This window comes from Protomyctophum bolini (genome assembly GCF_963924005.1).
Source record: "Protomyctophum bolini genome assembly, chromosome: 6".
Classification (NCBI taxonomy): Eukaryota; Metazoa; Chordata; class Actinopteri; order Myctophiformes; family Myctophidae; genus Protomyctophum; species Protomyctophum bolini.
Window position 1 is genome coordinate 25,284,729 of NC_137867.1, and position 14,309 is coordinate 25,299,037.

A 14,309-nucleotide genomic window follows, 5' to 3' on the forward strand; every position below is an offset into this window, starting at 1 on the left:
AATAAAGCAACAGGGGAGTTGAACAGAACAGACTGGACGAGTTGGAAGTCTCAGATACCTTGAGGCAGAATTTCACCCCCTCATATATCAGGTCCACATTTACAGAGTTGAGCAGACTGTCCGCAGGTAGCACCTGGCCCCTGCAGAGGTATAAAAATCTGATTTTAGGGAAAAGATCTACTGTAACATTCGAAGCACATAAAAGCGTGAAGGGGAAATGGCATGTTCCTGACCTTTCCAGTGAATGCAGGAAGTCAGACATGCTCTTTCTAAAATTGGCATCAGCGACGTGCAATGCCCCGCAGACGATGCCCAGCATGGTATCTGGCCTCTCAGCCTACCGAAAGAGAAGTTGGCTCATGACATCACATAAAACCAAGAGACTAATAAAACATAAAATTAAGTTATACTGTATCCCCTTTAAATAAAAAACATTTGCCTTATGAGTAACTTACCTGCACTTTCTCTGCAATGAGTTGATCCAGCCAACCAGTGTCGATGTCGTTGTTTCTAAAGCTCTCCGTCTCCAGCAACTTTATGAGGTATTCAACTGTGGTCCTGAAGTCTCCTCTGATGCACAGCTCTTTCATGGCAACCACCATGTTTCTGAAAAACAAGGTAAAATAATTGGGACACGTTGGCTGCATAACAGCATAATCTATGTTGTCAAAAACATCAAATAATGGCTGAGATATCGGTTTGGCTCTATAATATCGTAGCCAGTTGTTTCATCATGGTCAGATATTGCCTACAGTAATTGCCTTATTAGCTCAAAATAGACATTACATGAAGCACTCACAATAGCAACTAATCTAGATATTGTTGCAGCAACAGAACAATAAAGAGACTCACGAAATAGCTTCCTCACGGTTCTCCCCCCAAGAGAAGCAATGTCCAAACTGGGAGTCTGCAAACTCATGTAGGCCACCTGTGGCCCCAACACTGAAGTAACCCCAGACATTTTTACTGCTCCGAAAGTTCAGCTCCTGGACAGTACCTGAACTGGGCTTGAACCCCTGTAAGTGACGACCACAAGAACAGATCATTGAGATCAGTGGTCTGAGCCATTACAAAATATATTATAATAATTAATAACCTACTAATAACCTAGGTATTGCATGCTAAAACTGTGGGTCCCACCTCATCGGGGTTCTCGCTGGTGATGCGAGCAGCTATGACATGCCCTCTTGGACATGGGATGCATTCTGGAGCTTCAAAGTTTATGGTGCCGTCACCCCATGGGGCCTCTCCATAAAGCAAGCGGATGTCCTTAATCCTGTAGAGGGGAATGCCCATCGCAATCTAGCAGAAATTAAACAGTGAATTAAAATGATGCAGGTGTGAAACTCTATGTGCACTGTCAGTTGCAGGAGAGTGATTCATAGCATCATGACATATTTTCATTCCTATGGAGTCATTATCCTACCCAGTAGGGTAAGTTACCTGTAACTGTGCAGCAGGCAAGTTCACATCTGCTATCATCTCTGTACAGGGATGTTCAACCTGCAAGCGTGGGTTCAACTCCAGGAAGTGGAAGCTTCCATCTTCCGAGAAGAGGTACTCTACAGTTCCTGCACTCACATAGCCTACCATCTTTGCCAGTCGAACTGCATACTAGAACATAGAGGAGGCATCAGACTTGTAAGAATATGAAGATGATCTCGGAATATCTAAACGATTACAGTTTATTGAGGTTGCACATAACATCCATAAAGCAGCTCACCCGTTCCATCTGCTCAAATGTTGAGGAAGCTGCTATAGTGGCAGGAGCCTCTTCAATGATCTTCTGGTGCCGTCTCTGGATAGAGCAATCTCGTCCAAACAGGGAGATAGCGCTGCCATACTGGTCAGCCAAGATCTGGACCTCCAGGTGGCGGGCATGCTGGGCCAGCTGCATGATGAAGATGGGCGAGCCGGGCACCTCAGCCTGAACCTGCAGCCAAAGTGTAAGCCAGAGAGAGAGAAACGCTACAGATCTTCTGGGGCCTGTTTCACGAAACTTAGATTTAACACATATCCTGGCTTAATATATCCTGGATCAGCGATTAACCGGTTTCATGAAAGCTGGTTAATCTTGCCAGATTAATTTAACCAGTTCACCTGGATATGTTGAGGCTTGATTCGGTTTCATGAAAGTGATGCTACATTAGTTACCATGGAAACTAATGCTTTGGATTTAGCCTGCTCCGGACCAGGCTAACAGCCAGGTTTAACCTAATCCTGATGTCTTTACTGTTCATTAAACGCCCAATGCATTCTCAATGGCAATAGCACAAACTTTGGCATGCTACTAGTCCTACATACTTACACCTAGAAACCCCATTCAAACCTATTTTGGTTCATCTTACGGTGGACATTTGCCTGAAAAGGAATCTTTGAAATGTTTCATAGTTTTAGAAATATAGTGCTTTCAAATTTGAGACATTTATAGGCAGATAGTGGCATGTCAAAAAAATCACTTTCACCTAGAAACTCCATTCGCACTCAGACAGATGCTGGAACCTTTTACTTTGAAATGTTTTGTAGTTTCTGAGTTATTTAACTTAAGCAGTCAAACTGATCACAAACAATGATGTTTTCCAGACTTATTCAATTATTATGGGTTTATGTTGCCTTATTTGTATCGGTCTGCATTAAAGGACTAATTTAAGCACTATATAAAATCAAATAAACAAAATATATATATAGGCTGCACAACATCATGACAGCTTGTGAGCTTGTAGATCAGCTGCTTTTGGTGAATGTTCCCCAGAATAGGTTTGATGTTGTGCAAGTGCACGGTTAAGAATAATTATTATATTATATTATATTATTATATTATATATATTTTTTGTAAAAGTGAAAACCACTAAATATTACCATTACTCATTGTTTTACAACATATTACCATTGTAACGTTTCACCCACTATTGAACCCATGACCCACAGTTCACCAGTCTGGCCCCTGTCTGGACAACAACCCCCTTCCCCAAAGGTAGCTCCCTCAGAGGAGGGAGTTATGGCGAAATATCACAATGCGACAATATCATTATGCTTACAATATTAAGAATTCTGTTTTAAGTTAATAGTAGTGGTAAAATGTAAACTATATTTTTGGGGTAGTTAATCATTCAGTCTATCCACTATTGAGAGTATGTTCTCTCTTTAATTACAGCAGCAGTATTTATTTTAGAAGCTTAAGTCCTTGTATCAGTAAGTCTTGAATAGATTAGTAAAGATACTGAGATATACAAAAGGGGGCAGTAATGCAACTATTAAGGATGCAAACTGCCATAATACCGCATGAAGAAGAAGGATCAGTAAATCTGTGTTCTACAGAATGGGTCTAGAGACAAAAAGTCAGGCTATCTATTCAGCCAGGCTTGCTGATCCCGGCTCGCCAAATCCGCCAATTCTGAGCCTCGCTTGGCTTTAGTGGAACGGAATAAACCAGGCTGTAAAGACCAGGATTGAAAAAGCCTGGTTTTGGCCTAAATCCTGGATTAGTTAATCCAAGTTTCGTGAAACAGGCCTCAGGTCCATTATCACCAAAATACAAACAAATCCAAAATACTTAACTGAGAAGCAGCATTAAGATGACCTGTCTAAAGAAGACAAACCTGTCTAAAGAAGTTGGGAAAATCATCAGCACTCTCCACCTTCCGAATGCCCTTCCCACCTCCACCCGCAGAGGCCTTGATCACAACCGGATAACCAATTCTTTCAGCATCCTGCATGGAAAAAGCACATATATGCAAATTTATCTACAAAAAGACAGAATGTATCCCATAAGAAGTAATATAGGATATACAGGGCTGTATTTTGCGTGTCTTAAGTACCAGGTCTTATTACCTAACTTGAGTCAAATAAAGACCTGGAGGCGTGATCAATGCTCTTTGGCCACTCAGAATAGCCAAATGGCATTGACCACGCCTCCAGGTCTTTAGTTTACTCAAGTTAGGTAATAAGACCTGGTACTTAAGACACGCAAAATACAGCCCATAGGTTATAAGGAATGGCTCAAGCCTGGATATCTTTGCTTATAATCCTTACCACCAAACCCTCATCTACGTCACACACACAGCCTTGAGCGTAGACCTCTGGAGGAACACTGATTACATTGCCTTGCGTTTGGTCTTCTTCTGGCCAGTCCAACCTCAGACCTGGAGCACAAACAAATGCAAGGTGAGAAAATGGAAATGCTGACATATACAGTATATCACTGCAAAACCTTATTTTGGACACCTACAGACGCACTGATATGATTCATGTAATTTCAGAACATAACACACAGCAAGTTTACATACATCATTGGTGTGATCTGTGTAATGCCGTACTGTGAAAATAGCAGATCTAAATGCTCACAATGCGTTGCATCCACAGCGTGTTGTGAGCTTGTAGATCGGCTATTTTCGGCACGCGACTCCATTGTATAACCATAAAAGTATGGCTCTAGGCAGTATGACACAACTGAGATAATACGCTGAATAGTGCGTCACCTGATCCAGTCCACGGCAATGTGGGAATGTCAGCACTCTGGGCCACGATGGAGGAAGCCACCTTATCACCCAGAGCCCACATGGCCTTACTGGACGGCCCTGAAAATGATTAGACAACAGGTTTAAACAAAGCAAATTAACAAATAAAAAATATTATATAGTGCCTTTTGAGAGTGGAACATACCAATGAATGATATTTCCGCCTTGTTCAACAGTTCAGGCAGTTTGGGATTTTCCGAGGCATGACCCCATCCAGCCCAGACGGCCTGTTAGAAGCGATAAACGACAGTTTCCACTAGGCACCAATCGGACAAAGACTAACATGTCATACGTTAGTTGAAAATAAGTAATTTATTAAAGAAACACCCATTTTCAACCTCATCTTCAATTATTGGTTCTTCTTACTAATGCTCATAATATATAGACTATGGACAGATCACCTGCCTACCAGTACCAATGACCTCATTGATATCAATGATTTCCATATATATATTTACGCTAGATTAGTTTGCTCCTTACAGCTATGGAGCTAAGTGTGTATTAGGACTGTCAGCAGCCCTGGTAGCTGCTGTGTGTACTGATTCTGTTCTCTCAAGTCCAGATAAAGAATGTCCCTTCTCGCTCGCTATACCTCGCGAGAACCAGTGGAAACCTTGTGAGATGTTGATCCCACCTCATTGGCCAGACCGGTCATGTGACGACTCGTGGCCAGAGTCGTCGCCTAAGACGTCATTCAGCATGTTGTACTTTGAGATGACTTTTGTAATGATGACACCGCTAACCTATAGGCACTAGCTGTTGTACTTTTCTGTGTGTTGGTTAAGTTACCGGTACTTTTCCTTTCGTTTTATGTTAGTTCCCTTCGGGAAGGAACGTTAGGTTTTAGTTGTAGCTTTCCATCTTGTCTGCTTTGTTAGGTTTAGTTAGGTTAAGTTTATTGTTTTTGTCTCTCCATTTCATTTTGAGGGAAACCACATCACTGCAAGTTATATTGTGCCACTCAGCTATTTATAATATTGTCTACTATTGATCCTCTATTATAAATGATTGCTTATCTATTTGAAAGTCGATTAACTTCCATCAATGTGAATGAGCCAGTCTGTGAACAAACCCTTGTAACTCTGTAAGACTTTTTTTGAAGAGAGCAAGTACAATCTTTTCAACTTTGAGTGAGGTTTCCTGTCACTTTATGTTATGTACCCCATTTTCCCTAGACATGGGTCGTAACAGGTGCGGACCAGTTATACCACACGAGGGGAACTATACACAAAAAACGAATTCCACCCATTTAACCAAAATAAATGATCCTACGATTTTTGTAACCCATTTTTTCACCCGGTGTCAATGCCTAAGCTGTAATCCTTGGCGCTACTCTCCCTCTGCCAACCTGGGGACATCCTCGAACTGAACTCATGCATCCTTCAATGCATGAGGAGTGAGCAGACCGCTTCTTATCACTTGACAGGGGGTGAGTTTCCCCCGTAGGATGTAGCGTGTGGAAGGAACACGTTATTCTAACCAGTTCCTTTCCTCGACATCAGACTGACCAGGGGGAGGCAGTATAGAGACAAGGATTACTGCGTGTTCTTTGAGAGGGTATCTACCCTCAGGAACACGGGGAGAACATGCAAACTCCACACAGAAAGGCCCTTTTGGGCGCTGTGAACTTGAAGACGTGGATGAGAGAACATGCCCCCAGCGGCCACAGTGTCCCCGGCGGGAATTGAACCCAGGACCTTCTAGCTGTGAGGCGACAGCGCTAACGCGACTGCGCCCCCACTGTGATGTGACAACAAAGCTGATTCTGAAAGTATAACAGGAGTAGAAACATGATGGAGACAGACTACATACCTGTACTGGGATTCTCTTGGCAATGTCCACTATTAGTTCTACATTGGCATAGTTGTTATTGTTGGGCCCACCTGGAACAGGTACATAATGATCTGCCATTTTGATGTATTCTATGGGGCAAAAAAGAGACAGACACAGAATTTGTTATGGTAGGTACTGCAGGTCTACAATAAGTCAATGGTTATCATAAATAAATACAGCTGAGTTGACTCAAACACGTTCCCTCTCTCCCTCTCCTCCTGACCCACATACATACAATATTTACATACAAACAAATTACATAAAAATGACTAAGTGACCTGCATTGGCTTTCAAGTCTTCAGGGGTAACCATGACGACAAAACGGATGGTCCTCTCATTGCGAAACATTTCATAGGACCAGCGACGAATGGAACGCATACATTTGACTGCTGCTATACCATTGTTGGCTATTAGTACCTATAACAGAGAAAAAGGAAAGCATTGGATTTGGCTGAGAAAGACAGGGTTTTTGAGGTAGGGTATCATTTACTGTTGTAATGCTCTTGCTACCCAACAGCATCTACAGTATGACATCCAAGTCTCTTACTTTGTCAATGACACGGTTGCCTCCAAAGCGGGTAACAAACTCGGCAGGTGAAGCCACAGTGAAGTCTCTCTGGAGATCCATTTTTCTATGTTCTCGTCCTTTCTTCACCAGATGCAGGCCAGACATGCTAGACCTAGAGTTGTTCACCAGGTCATCATCATCATTAACTTTTATTTCTCTTCGAAAAAAGTCAGGAATAGTATCGAATTACAGAAGTTTAAAAGGGACCAAAGATTCAATAATAAATCAAATGCACAGGATATCATTATATAAAAACAAAGATACAAATAGAAAAACTTCACAACATTAAGGCAAGATTGAAAATTAAGAAAGATATGTTATAAGACTGTTCTGGCATGCAAAAAAGAAGAAAAAAAGAAAAGAAAATATTATTAAAGTCAGAGGTTAAAACAACCTCCAATTAAAATTAACAAGCTGTGAGATCAGGCTTTTGAACTGCTGTAACAGCAACAGAGTTCAAATGTACAGTATGGTGCTCTTTAGTTTGTTCCAACTGAAGGCAGTTTGTGAGAAAGCACAAACTTTTAACAGGGTTAAAAGCAGTGTTATGGATTGAGCACCTGAAAAAAAAGATACTAATATACACAGTGAAGACATATTCTAGTCAGCATACAGTACATGCTGAAGCCTACATTAGTCTAAAACTAACCTTCACATCATCATACGTTGAATATCTGCATCCATAATGTCAGATCCAAGAATGAGTAAATGGCAGCAGAATCTGAGTGCACGATACCTCTAGCCTACATCTAGGCTTATGAGCACCGGCCGTAGATCTGTAGCAATACTTTGACACAGATGAACTGCTAAACTACCACAAGGAAACAACAGTAATGGAAATCAGTAGGGAAAGTCAAAGTTCAGTCTATACAGAGGACGATCCTAATTGGGGCTGCCAGTTCAGTCTTGATTTATCTGCACAAACCTAGCTACTACTGTAATCTGATTGGCAATACACTGTTACCCACAGAGATTAGGCAAAACCAAGCCTGAGACTCTTGGGTGTGGCATCAAAATGAAAAAATCAACCAATCAAACATTAATGTATTGTCTGCAAAAACAGGCATTGCACGATTGTGGCTAAAAGTATAATCCAGATTATTTTGGTTAATATTGTAATGACCATTGATCAAACATTTTGGTGATGATGATGATTTTGGTTGAAAGAAGTGTTCAAATTGTCTTAATGTCTTTGTTGCTCCTTGTATTTATCCGTGTCATACAATGACCAGTCTCTCTACTCATCCAATTAGATTGAACAAAAAAGCTTCAAATTGCTTTGAAACCAAAAGTGATGGTATTGCAGAATAATTATTAATTATACTAAATAGTTATTATGGTTGATTATAACAAACCTTTATATTTTACCATAACTTATTGTACTTGTATAATATTTGGTATCTTGTAAGAGACTAGATGTCTCCACTAGTCCTGATAGCTATTGTTCTGGTACAGCCTATCTTGTTATGGTTCAGCTTGTCCTTGTAGCACCATGTATAAGTATAATTATGATTTGAGACCTGTTCTCCTGGCAGAACTAGCGTAACACCGACCTGAGTGTTATTATACTTCTACCCATGATATCATGTACATTAAAGCATAACCATCGGCCCATCACCACCTAGAATATTGTCTCGTCCCCTAATTGATTAATTGATCCAGATTTTGTCAGTCTATAGAGGGTATGTGCATGCATAAAGTGAGTGGCAAAGTGAGTATAACGTTGTTTAATGTAATCAGATAGGACTTTTCTGTTTGGATGTATGGGCTGTCAAGGACATAAAGTAGTTGTAGGCGTTCCCGCATAACTTCAGGGTATGATGATGATGTGACTTGATGTCATCTTGACATCATCTTTCTAGACTTGGGGTTTTCAACTGGTGGTCCGTGGACCACTGGTGGTCCGTGACGGTAGTACATGTGGTCCCTGACCATGCATTTAGCAATGTAGGAAAGTGAATCTTTTTTTCTTATTGACCACTAGTTGAGAAACAGTTCACTAAATGACCTGTATAAAATGAGTCATGTTGTCAGTTACTGGGAAGTCGGACACGGTAAAGGGAGTTAGAATTTGAGTCACCATTACTAGGAAATGTGCCCATATAATCAATCGCATGTATCTGCTTTGCAATGAATCTGAGTTTAATATGGAAAGTTAGGAGAACAGGGCAACCATCTGAGAGGAATAGATCAGTGGTGCTCAATCTTTCTAGAGCTCTGGAGTCTGGACCACTAGCATATCTCAGTTCAATAATTTAATTAAATTTGAACTAATTAATTACCCCCCTCCACCAGGTTAGTTGAAAACCCCTTCTCTAGGGGTTCTCAACCTGGGGGTCGCGACACATAAGTCATGGATCATCTGGTAAATTGGTAAAAGATTCTTGCAGGATTAAAAGTGTCATCTGATTGGTATTGTCAATATGAACTGGTAAGCCAGAGTTATACTTTTTCTTATACACAAGAATAGACAGTAGTGCAACTGTGTGGGGAACGTGAGAAAATCTTTTGTTATCACCCAAACTATGAAAGAGAAAAAGAACTGTCCTAACTTTACTTCGCAGCTCTACCAAGGTGCTTGAATCCATGCACAAAACACAAGCAATACCACAGTAGATATCGCTCCATATACCTAGTTCCTTTCAAAGCTGCGCCAGAACAGACGACCACTGTGTAGAAATTGGAACTTATCACTAAAACACCTCTTGTGTTGCGACAGTATATTGTGGGTAAGCAACATTATGATTTGAACTTTAGACGTTATTTTATTTTTTCCCCAAATATGTTTTATTGATGGGAGATTAATCGGCAAACCGAAACGGTTCGATTAATCAATCAGACCGATTAATTAATCGGTCCGATTAATCAGTTTGTCTTTACAGATAAACAAGCCCAAAGTAACAGCTTGAACAGATCTACAAGCTCACAATATAAAAATATAAATAGGTATTTAAGTTAAATCTGACTTGCCTAAACCTGCAGTGCAGATACCCTGTTACGTATTTTTCAGAATGGACAAAATTATTATAATTTTTCAATACAGAATGAGATCATATCGACATTGGTAATATCGGTTATCGGCCATAACAGCAATTAATTATATCGGATATCCATATCGGCCAAAATGGCTCATCGGCACATCCCTTTTTAAACCTTTATAATGTATTGGAAGTCAATAGCGGTCAAATCAAGTTGAAATATTGTCCAAATATGGAGATGCCTGACATTATACTGTACTACTCTGTTTTTTAATCCTGTGTGACTTTTACTTGGTTCCCTTCTGGAATCTCTGGATGTTATATTCTAAAAATACAAATAAATCACAAGCATCTTTTATCAGAAAATAAGTCTTTAAGATACTCGCTTAATGATCAAACATCTAAATAAACTGTTCAGATTCCTTTATGATAACAGAACTAAGTCATTGCTGGAAAGAAACTGCTTTGAGCAGGGCGGGGAGAGGGGGGTATTTCCAGACGAGTCCTGCACAGTTACGTAACTATAGTATAGCCAAATTAACACCATGCATAAAATGTTACTACATAAGTCCTCCTTAGCAACAAACAAAAACAGATAAGAACAAACTGCTCATATGCTCAGGTTTCAAACTTCCCTTTTTTGTTTTTGTATTATTTAAATTTCAAATCGGAAACGTGCAAAAAGTGGAGCAAGAGTTTCAAATAACAAAGAAAGATCTAATCACAGCACTAACCTCTTGAGATACTGAAACCAGTTGAGAACTGCATTGCCATCTCCCTCCATGACAGATTTTCATGCACACTTAAAAATGCAGTTTGCTAAAACAAAATCTAGAATCAACAAAGAGACTTCCATGAGTTCCTTCTTCTCAAGCAGTCCCTCCCCTCTCCCCTCCCATGTGTAAAGCAAAATATCCTGTTCCAACAGATCCACATGGAAATGGCATGGAACACTGTGACTGTATCAGGCTATGAACACAAACTTGCCAACAACCACATCAGGAATTCTAACCTGACAAAAGTCAGCTGTTCTTCACCAGTTGAGAAAATAATCAGACTAAAGTTTATTAAGACTAAAGCCAAACCCTTAATTTGCAAGTTAAGTTTATTATGAGTAACAAACAGGTTTCATTTTACACATTGGAGCAAGCTGTATGCATGCATGACCACAAGCAGCCTGAGGTTCTTAATACAAAAGGTGGACTCATCAAAAGATTATTACCCTAAAAACAAACATGCAGATAAGGATAGGCCACTTCGCCCCAAAAATAAATAAAAACTCTTACCTTTCCGTACTGTTAATACAGACATGTCAAGTCAGATAAAACAATGTGAAGTCCGTTACTTAGCGACCCACTACCTGAACATCCATCCTGTAAACCTGTCATTACTCTGGCTACAGAAATTAGGTGCAATTATGACAATCTGAGGAGAGGTTTGATAATTATTGCATATCATGGAACAGTGTTGTGTCCTGGACAGAGACCACAGTTTTCAAAGTCAAAGGCAGTCACTTGTTCCAATAATAGTGCAGGGCTGTGAGGCATGCAACAATAACACAGGTCAGCTGATCACAGGCAGCTTATATGGAGACAGGGCATTTGGGAGCACTATGACAACGTGGCTGCATGGACATCCAACAATGGACTGCTGAGCAACAACGCACTCTACTGTCCCAGTAAAGTAAGCACATCTCACTCAGGCACACCAAGTGACCACATGTCTCTAATTCAGCTATTTACTCACTTGCCACAGTTGCATCTTCTAGACTGGCCACTACAATATGTTCTCTATTCATGGATAGTGCAAAATTCCACCCTGATCTAAGTCATGAAGTTCACTTTAAAATGAGAAGCTTCTGTATGTGAATCCTTACCTTATTCCTGATGAGGTGGTCTTTGATGCTGCAGGGAAGGACTGCAGAGGGACAGTGGAGCTGGTGGTCGGTTGCTGAGATGCACCAGTTGGAGGTTTGGTGACCACAGTCTCTTCATCTGAAGAATTGTCCTCTGACGCTCCGAGAATGAATTTGAGGGGTGGCCTTTTCCTGGGGCCTGTACTCAGTGCACTGGCCTTGGCCATGGTGACTTCAGGTGGGGTCTGGCAGGTATCAGGTGATGCTAACAGCTGTTCTGGCATCGCCTCAGAAGCGGCATGTGAAGGTTGAGTGTCCGGTGTTGAGGTACTTCTGGCTTGAGGACAGTTCTCCTCACTGTCATTTGAGGTAGATCTGGAAGGTTCTTTTGGAGAAGGGGTGGGCGCCTCCACATGGGTAGCTGCGGTACCACAGCCAGAAGATTCCTCTCCTTTTCCTGGCATTATGGCAGTCTTACTAGTCTTTCTCAGAAGCCACAATATCAGCAGGCTTAATCCCAAAACTACAACCAGGAGCATTCGCAGACATCCTTTTAAGACTGCAATGAGAACAAAGTCAAGATTTTATGAGTCAGTGAGATAAGCGATAACATTAACCTCCCCCCACCTCAACCTCCCCCACACTTGAAGATAAACAAGTGAAGAAATTCTTAGATTAGAGCAATTCGTTTTTGCTTGTTCGGCTTGTTCTACACTGGGTACAAAGGAGTTGGGAGACATTTCCCTGGATCAGTGACAAGAGGTCAGAAATCTCAGGTACAGGAATGCTGAGTAGACTAATCATACCCAAGACTGGTGCATTATTAAGCACATGTCTTAACCACAATCCTATTAATTGGACATGCAACAAATAGTGGAAATAGTTTATCTACAAGCTCACAACATGTACATTTTCACTATTTTGAACATTTTTAAAACAGTTTGCCTATAATGGCATGCCCAAAATAGGAACACCAGGTTGAAAGTGGTTAATATGCAGGGTACATCCCCTTTGTAAACCCACACCACACCCAAATATACAGTTTATATTATGTACAAGCAAGGAAAGTAGCATGACTTTCATGAAAGATTACCTATATTAAATTAATTCAATTCTGACATTAAACAAACATAGGCAAATGGGAAACCTATGCAGTCTATAATTTGCATTGTAACTATGCATTAAGCGTGTCAGTAGATGAAGACAGTTACGCAGTCTGTCAAAGTGCTGCCAGGACAGGCTACTCCAGTAAACAGTCTCTGGACAGCTGACAAGAGGACTGCCATGTGGGGTAAAGGTCGACAGTGAGGGGGAGGAGAGTGGGGTGGGAAAGAGGGGGCACAAGCATCCACATTAAAACATCTACAGCATTTGAAAGCAGCATATAAGACAGAAATATTAAATTGGGGAAAATTGTGTTCTACCAGGCAAAACACATAATACTCAATTACTCACACTACAACTACCAGAAACAGGATATCTGTCTTACTCTTGCAAATGCATTGATAAGCTGCAAAACGCATTGATAAGCTGCAAGGGCATAAGCATGCCCTTGGTACTTCTCTACACTACACTACAGCACTTATTTGAAAGGGCATGACTTCAAAATGTGAGGCAAACGTACGCCTATTATACTGCATGCAATCACGTAGAAAAACAAATAGGCCTAGCTACTTAAAGGTTACTTCCCATAAAGTATAGTGTTAAGGTATATATTATTATTATTAATGTGCCATTTGTTAAATAGCTGATCATGCCTCTCATGTCTTAAACTAACCACTTAGTGCAACACCAACAGTTTTAGTGAATCTACAAAAAAGCAAACAATTATTAAGTTAAACTAAATTTAAACAGCTGCAACTGGACTTCACAAAGATCACATCACAGTTAACAACCCAAGAGGAAGAATTGGAAGGCGTGTGTCATGTAAAACAAATATAACTAAACAAGTCCACGGAACGAAATAATCATACTATTTAGGACATAATCGTCTGTTTGTATTCCTCTTTTTTTTTTACTATTAATTTGGCTCACATACATAATTTCCAATCTAAGGCATAATAACGGTAATACAGGCATGCATTCTGTGTTGTCTCCGAGTCCTTGCAGTGATGCTGTTTGGCAATACATTTTACAACATGAATAACGCCACTGCAGTCCACTCACCAGCAACTTATTGATATTAAACGTCACTACGCGTTGTTGATGTTGAGTCAATGTAGCCAGACGAGCTACCAACGAACGCTACGGAATTCTAACCGCCCCTGTTATTTATCCAAACTCTTTGTCCAAATTCCAATACGTTATCTGTAATTAATGTTTAAAACACGCCTCCCCGAACTGCATTGTTGTAGGAACTAGGAAGATATTACTGTTTACATAATGATAATAAATGCAGCTGCAAATGTCACAGCGTCCTACTACCAAAAACAACCTATGTGAGCGAGTGAGTGTGACTGTGAATAATATCGCCACCATCGGTGATAGTAAACATGCCCCACCATGACAAAAATATGACGTGCACTTTGTGACAAGGAGAGAGGGAGGGGCTACGCTCA

General features: G+C 40.6%; 1 protein-coding gene across 4 annotated transcripts in view; it reads right to left on the reverse strand.

The window, feature by feature from the left end:
* acacb (acetyl-CoA carboxylase beta) overlaps positions 1–14,196 on the reverse strand; it is a 31,014-nt gene extending 16,818 nt beyond the window's left edge. For 2 of the 4 annotated variants that reach the window (XM_080765011.1, XM_080765010.1), the window contains exons 1-16: positions 13,918–14,196; positions 11,773–12,310; positions 6,898–7,030; positions 6,629–6,767; positions 6,330–6,439; positions 4,663–4,744; positions 4,479–4,577; positions 4,033–4,142; positions 3,600–3,710; positions 1,724–1,933; positions 1,444–1,614; positions 1,141–1,302; positions 853–1,016; positions 456–606; positions 234–337; positions 59–140 (exon numbers count right to left, since the gene is read on the reverse strand). In XM_080765011.1, the coding sequence (XP_080621137.1) occupies positions 59–140; positions 234–337; positions 456–606; positions 853–1,016; positions 1,141–1,302; positions 1,444–1,614; positions 1,724–1,933; positions 3,600–3,710; positions 4,033–4,142; positions 4,479–4,577; positions 4,663–4,744; positions 6,330–6,439; positions 6,629–6,767; positions 6,898–7,030; positions 11,773–12,290 (2,346 nt within the window). In that variant the 5' untranslated portion in view covers positions 12,291–12,310; positions 13,918–14,196. Of the gene's footprint in view, positions 1–58; positions 141–233; positions 338–455; positions 607–852; positions 1,017–1,140; positions 1,303–1,443; positions 1,615–1,723; positions 1,934–3,599; positions 3,711–4,032; positions 4,143–4,478; positions 4,578–4,662; positions 4,745–6,329; positions 6,440–6,628; positions 6,768–6,897; positions 7,031–10,630; positions 10,767–11,182; positions 11,363–11,772; positions 12,311–13,917 lie in introns of those variants that run through there. The other 2 variants (XM_080765013.1, XM_080765012.1) reach the window with 2 other exon arrangements.
* Between the last annotated feature and the right edge of the window lie 113 nt (positions 14,197–14,309).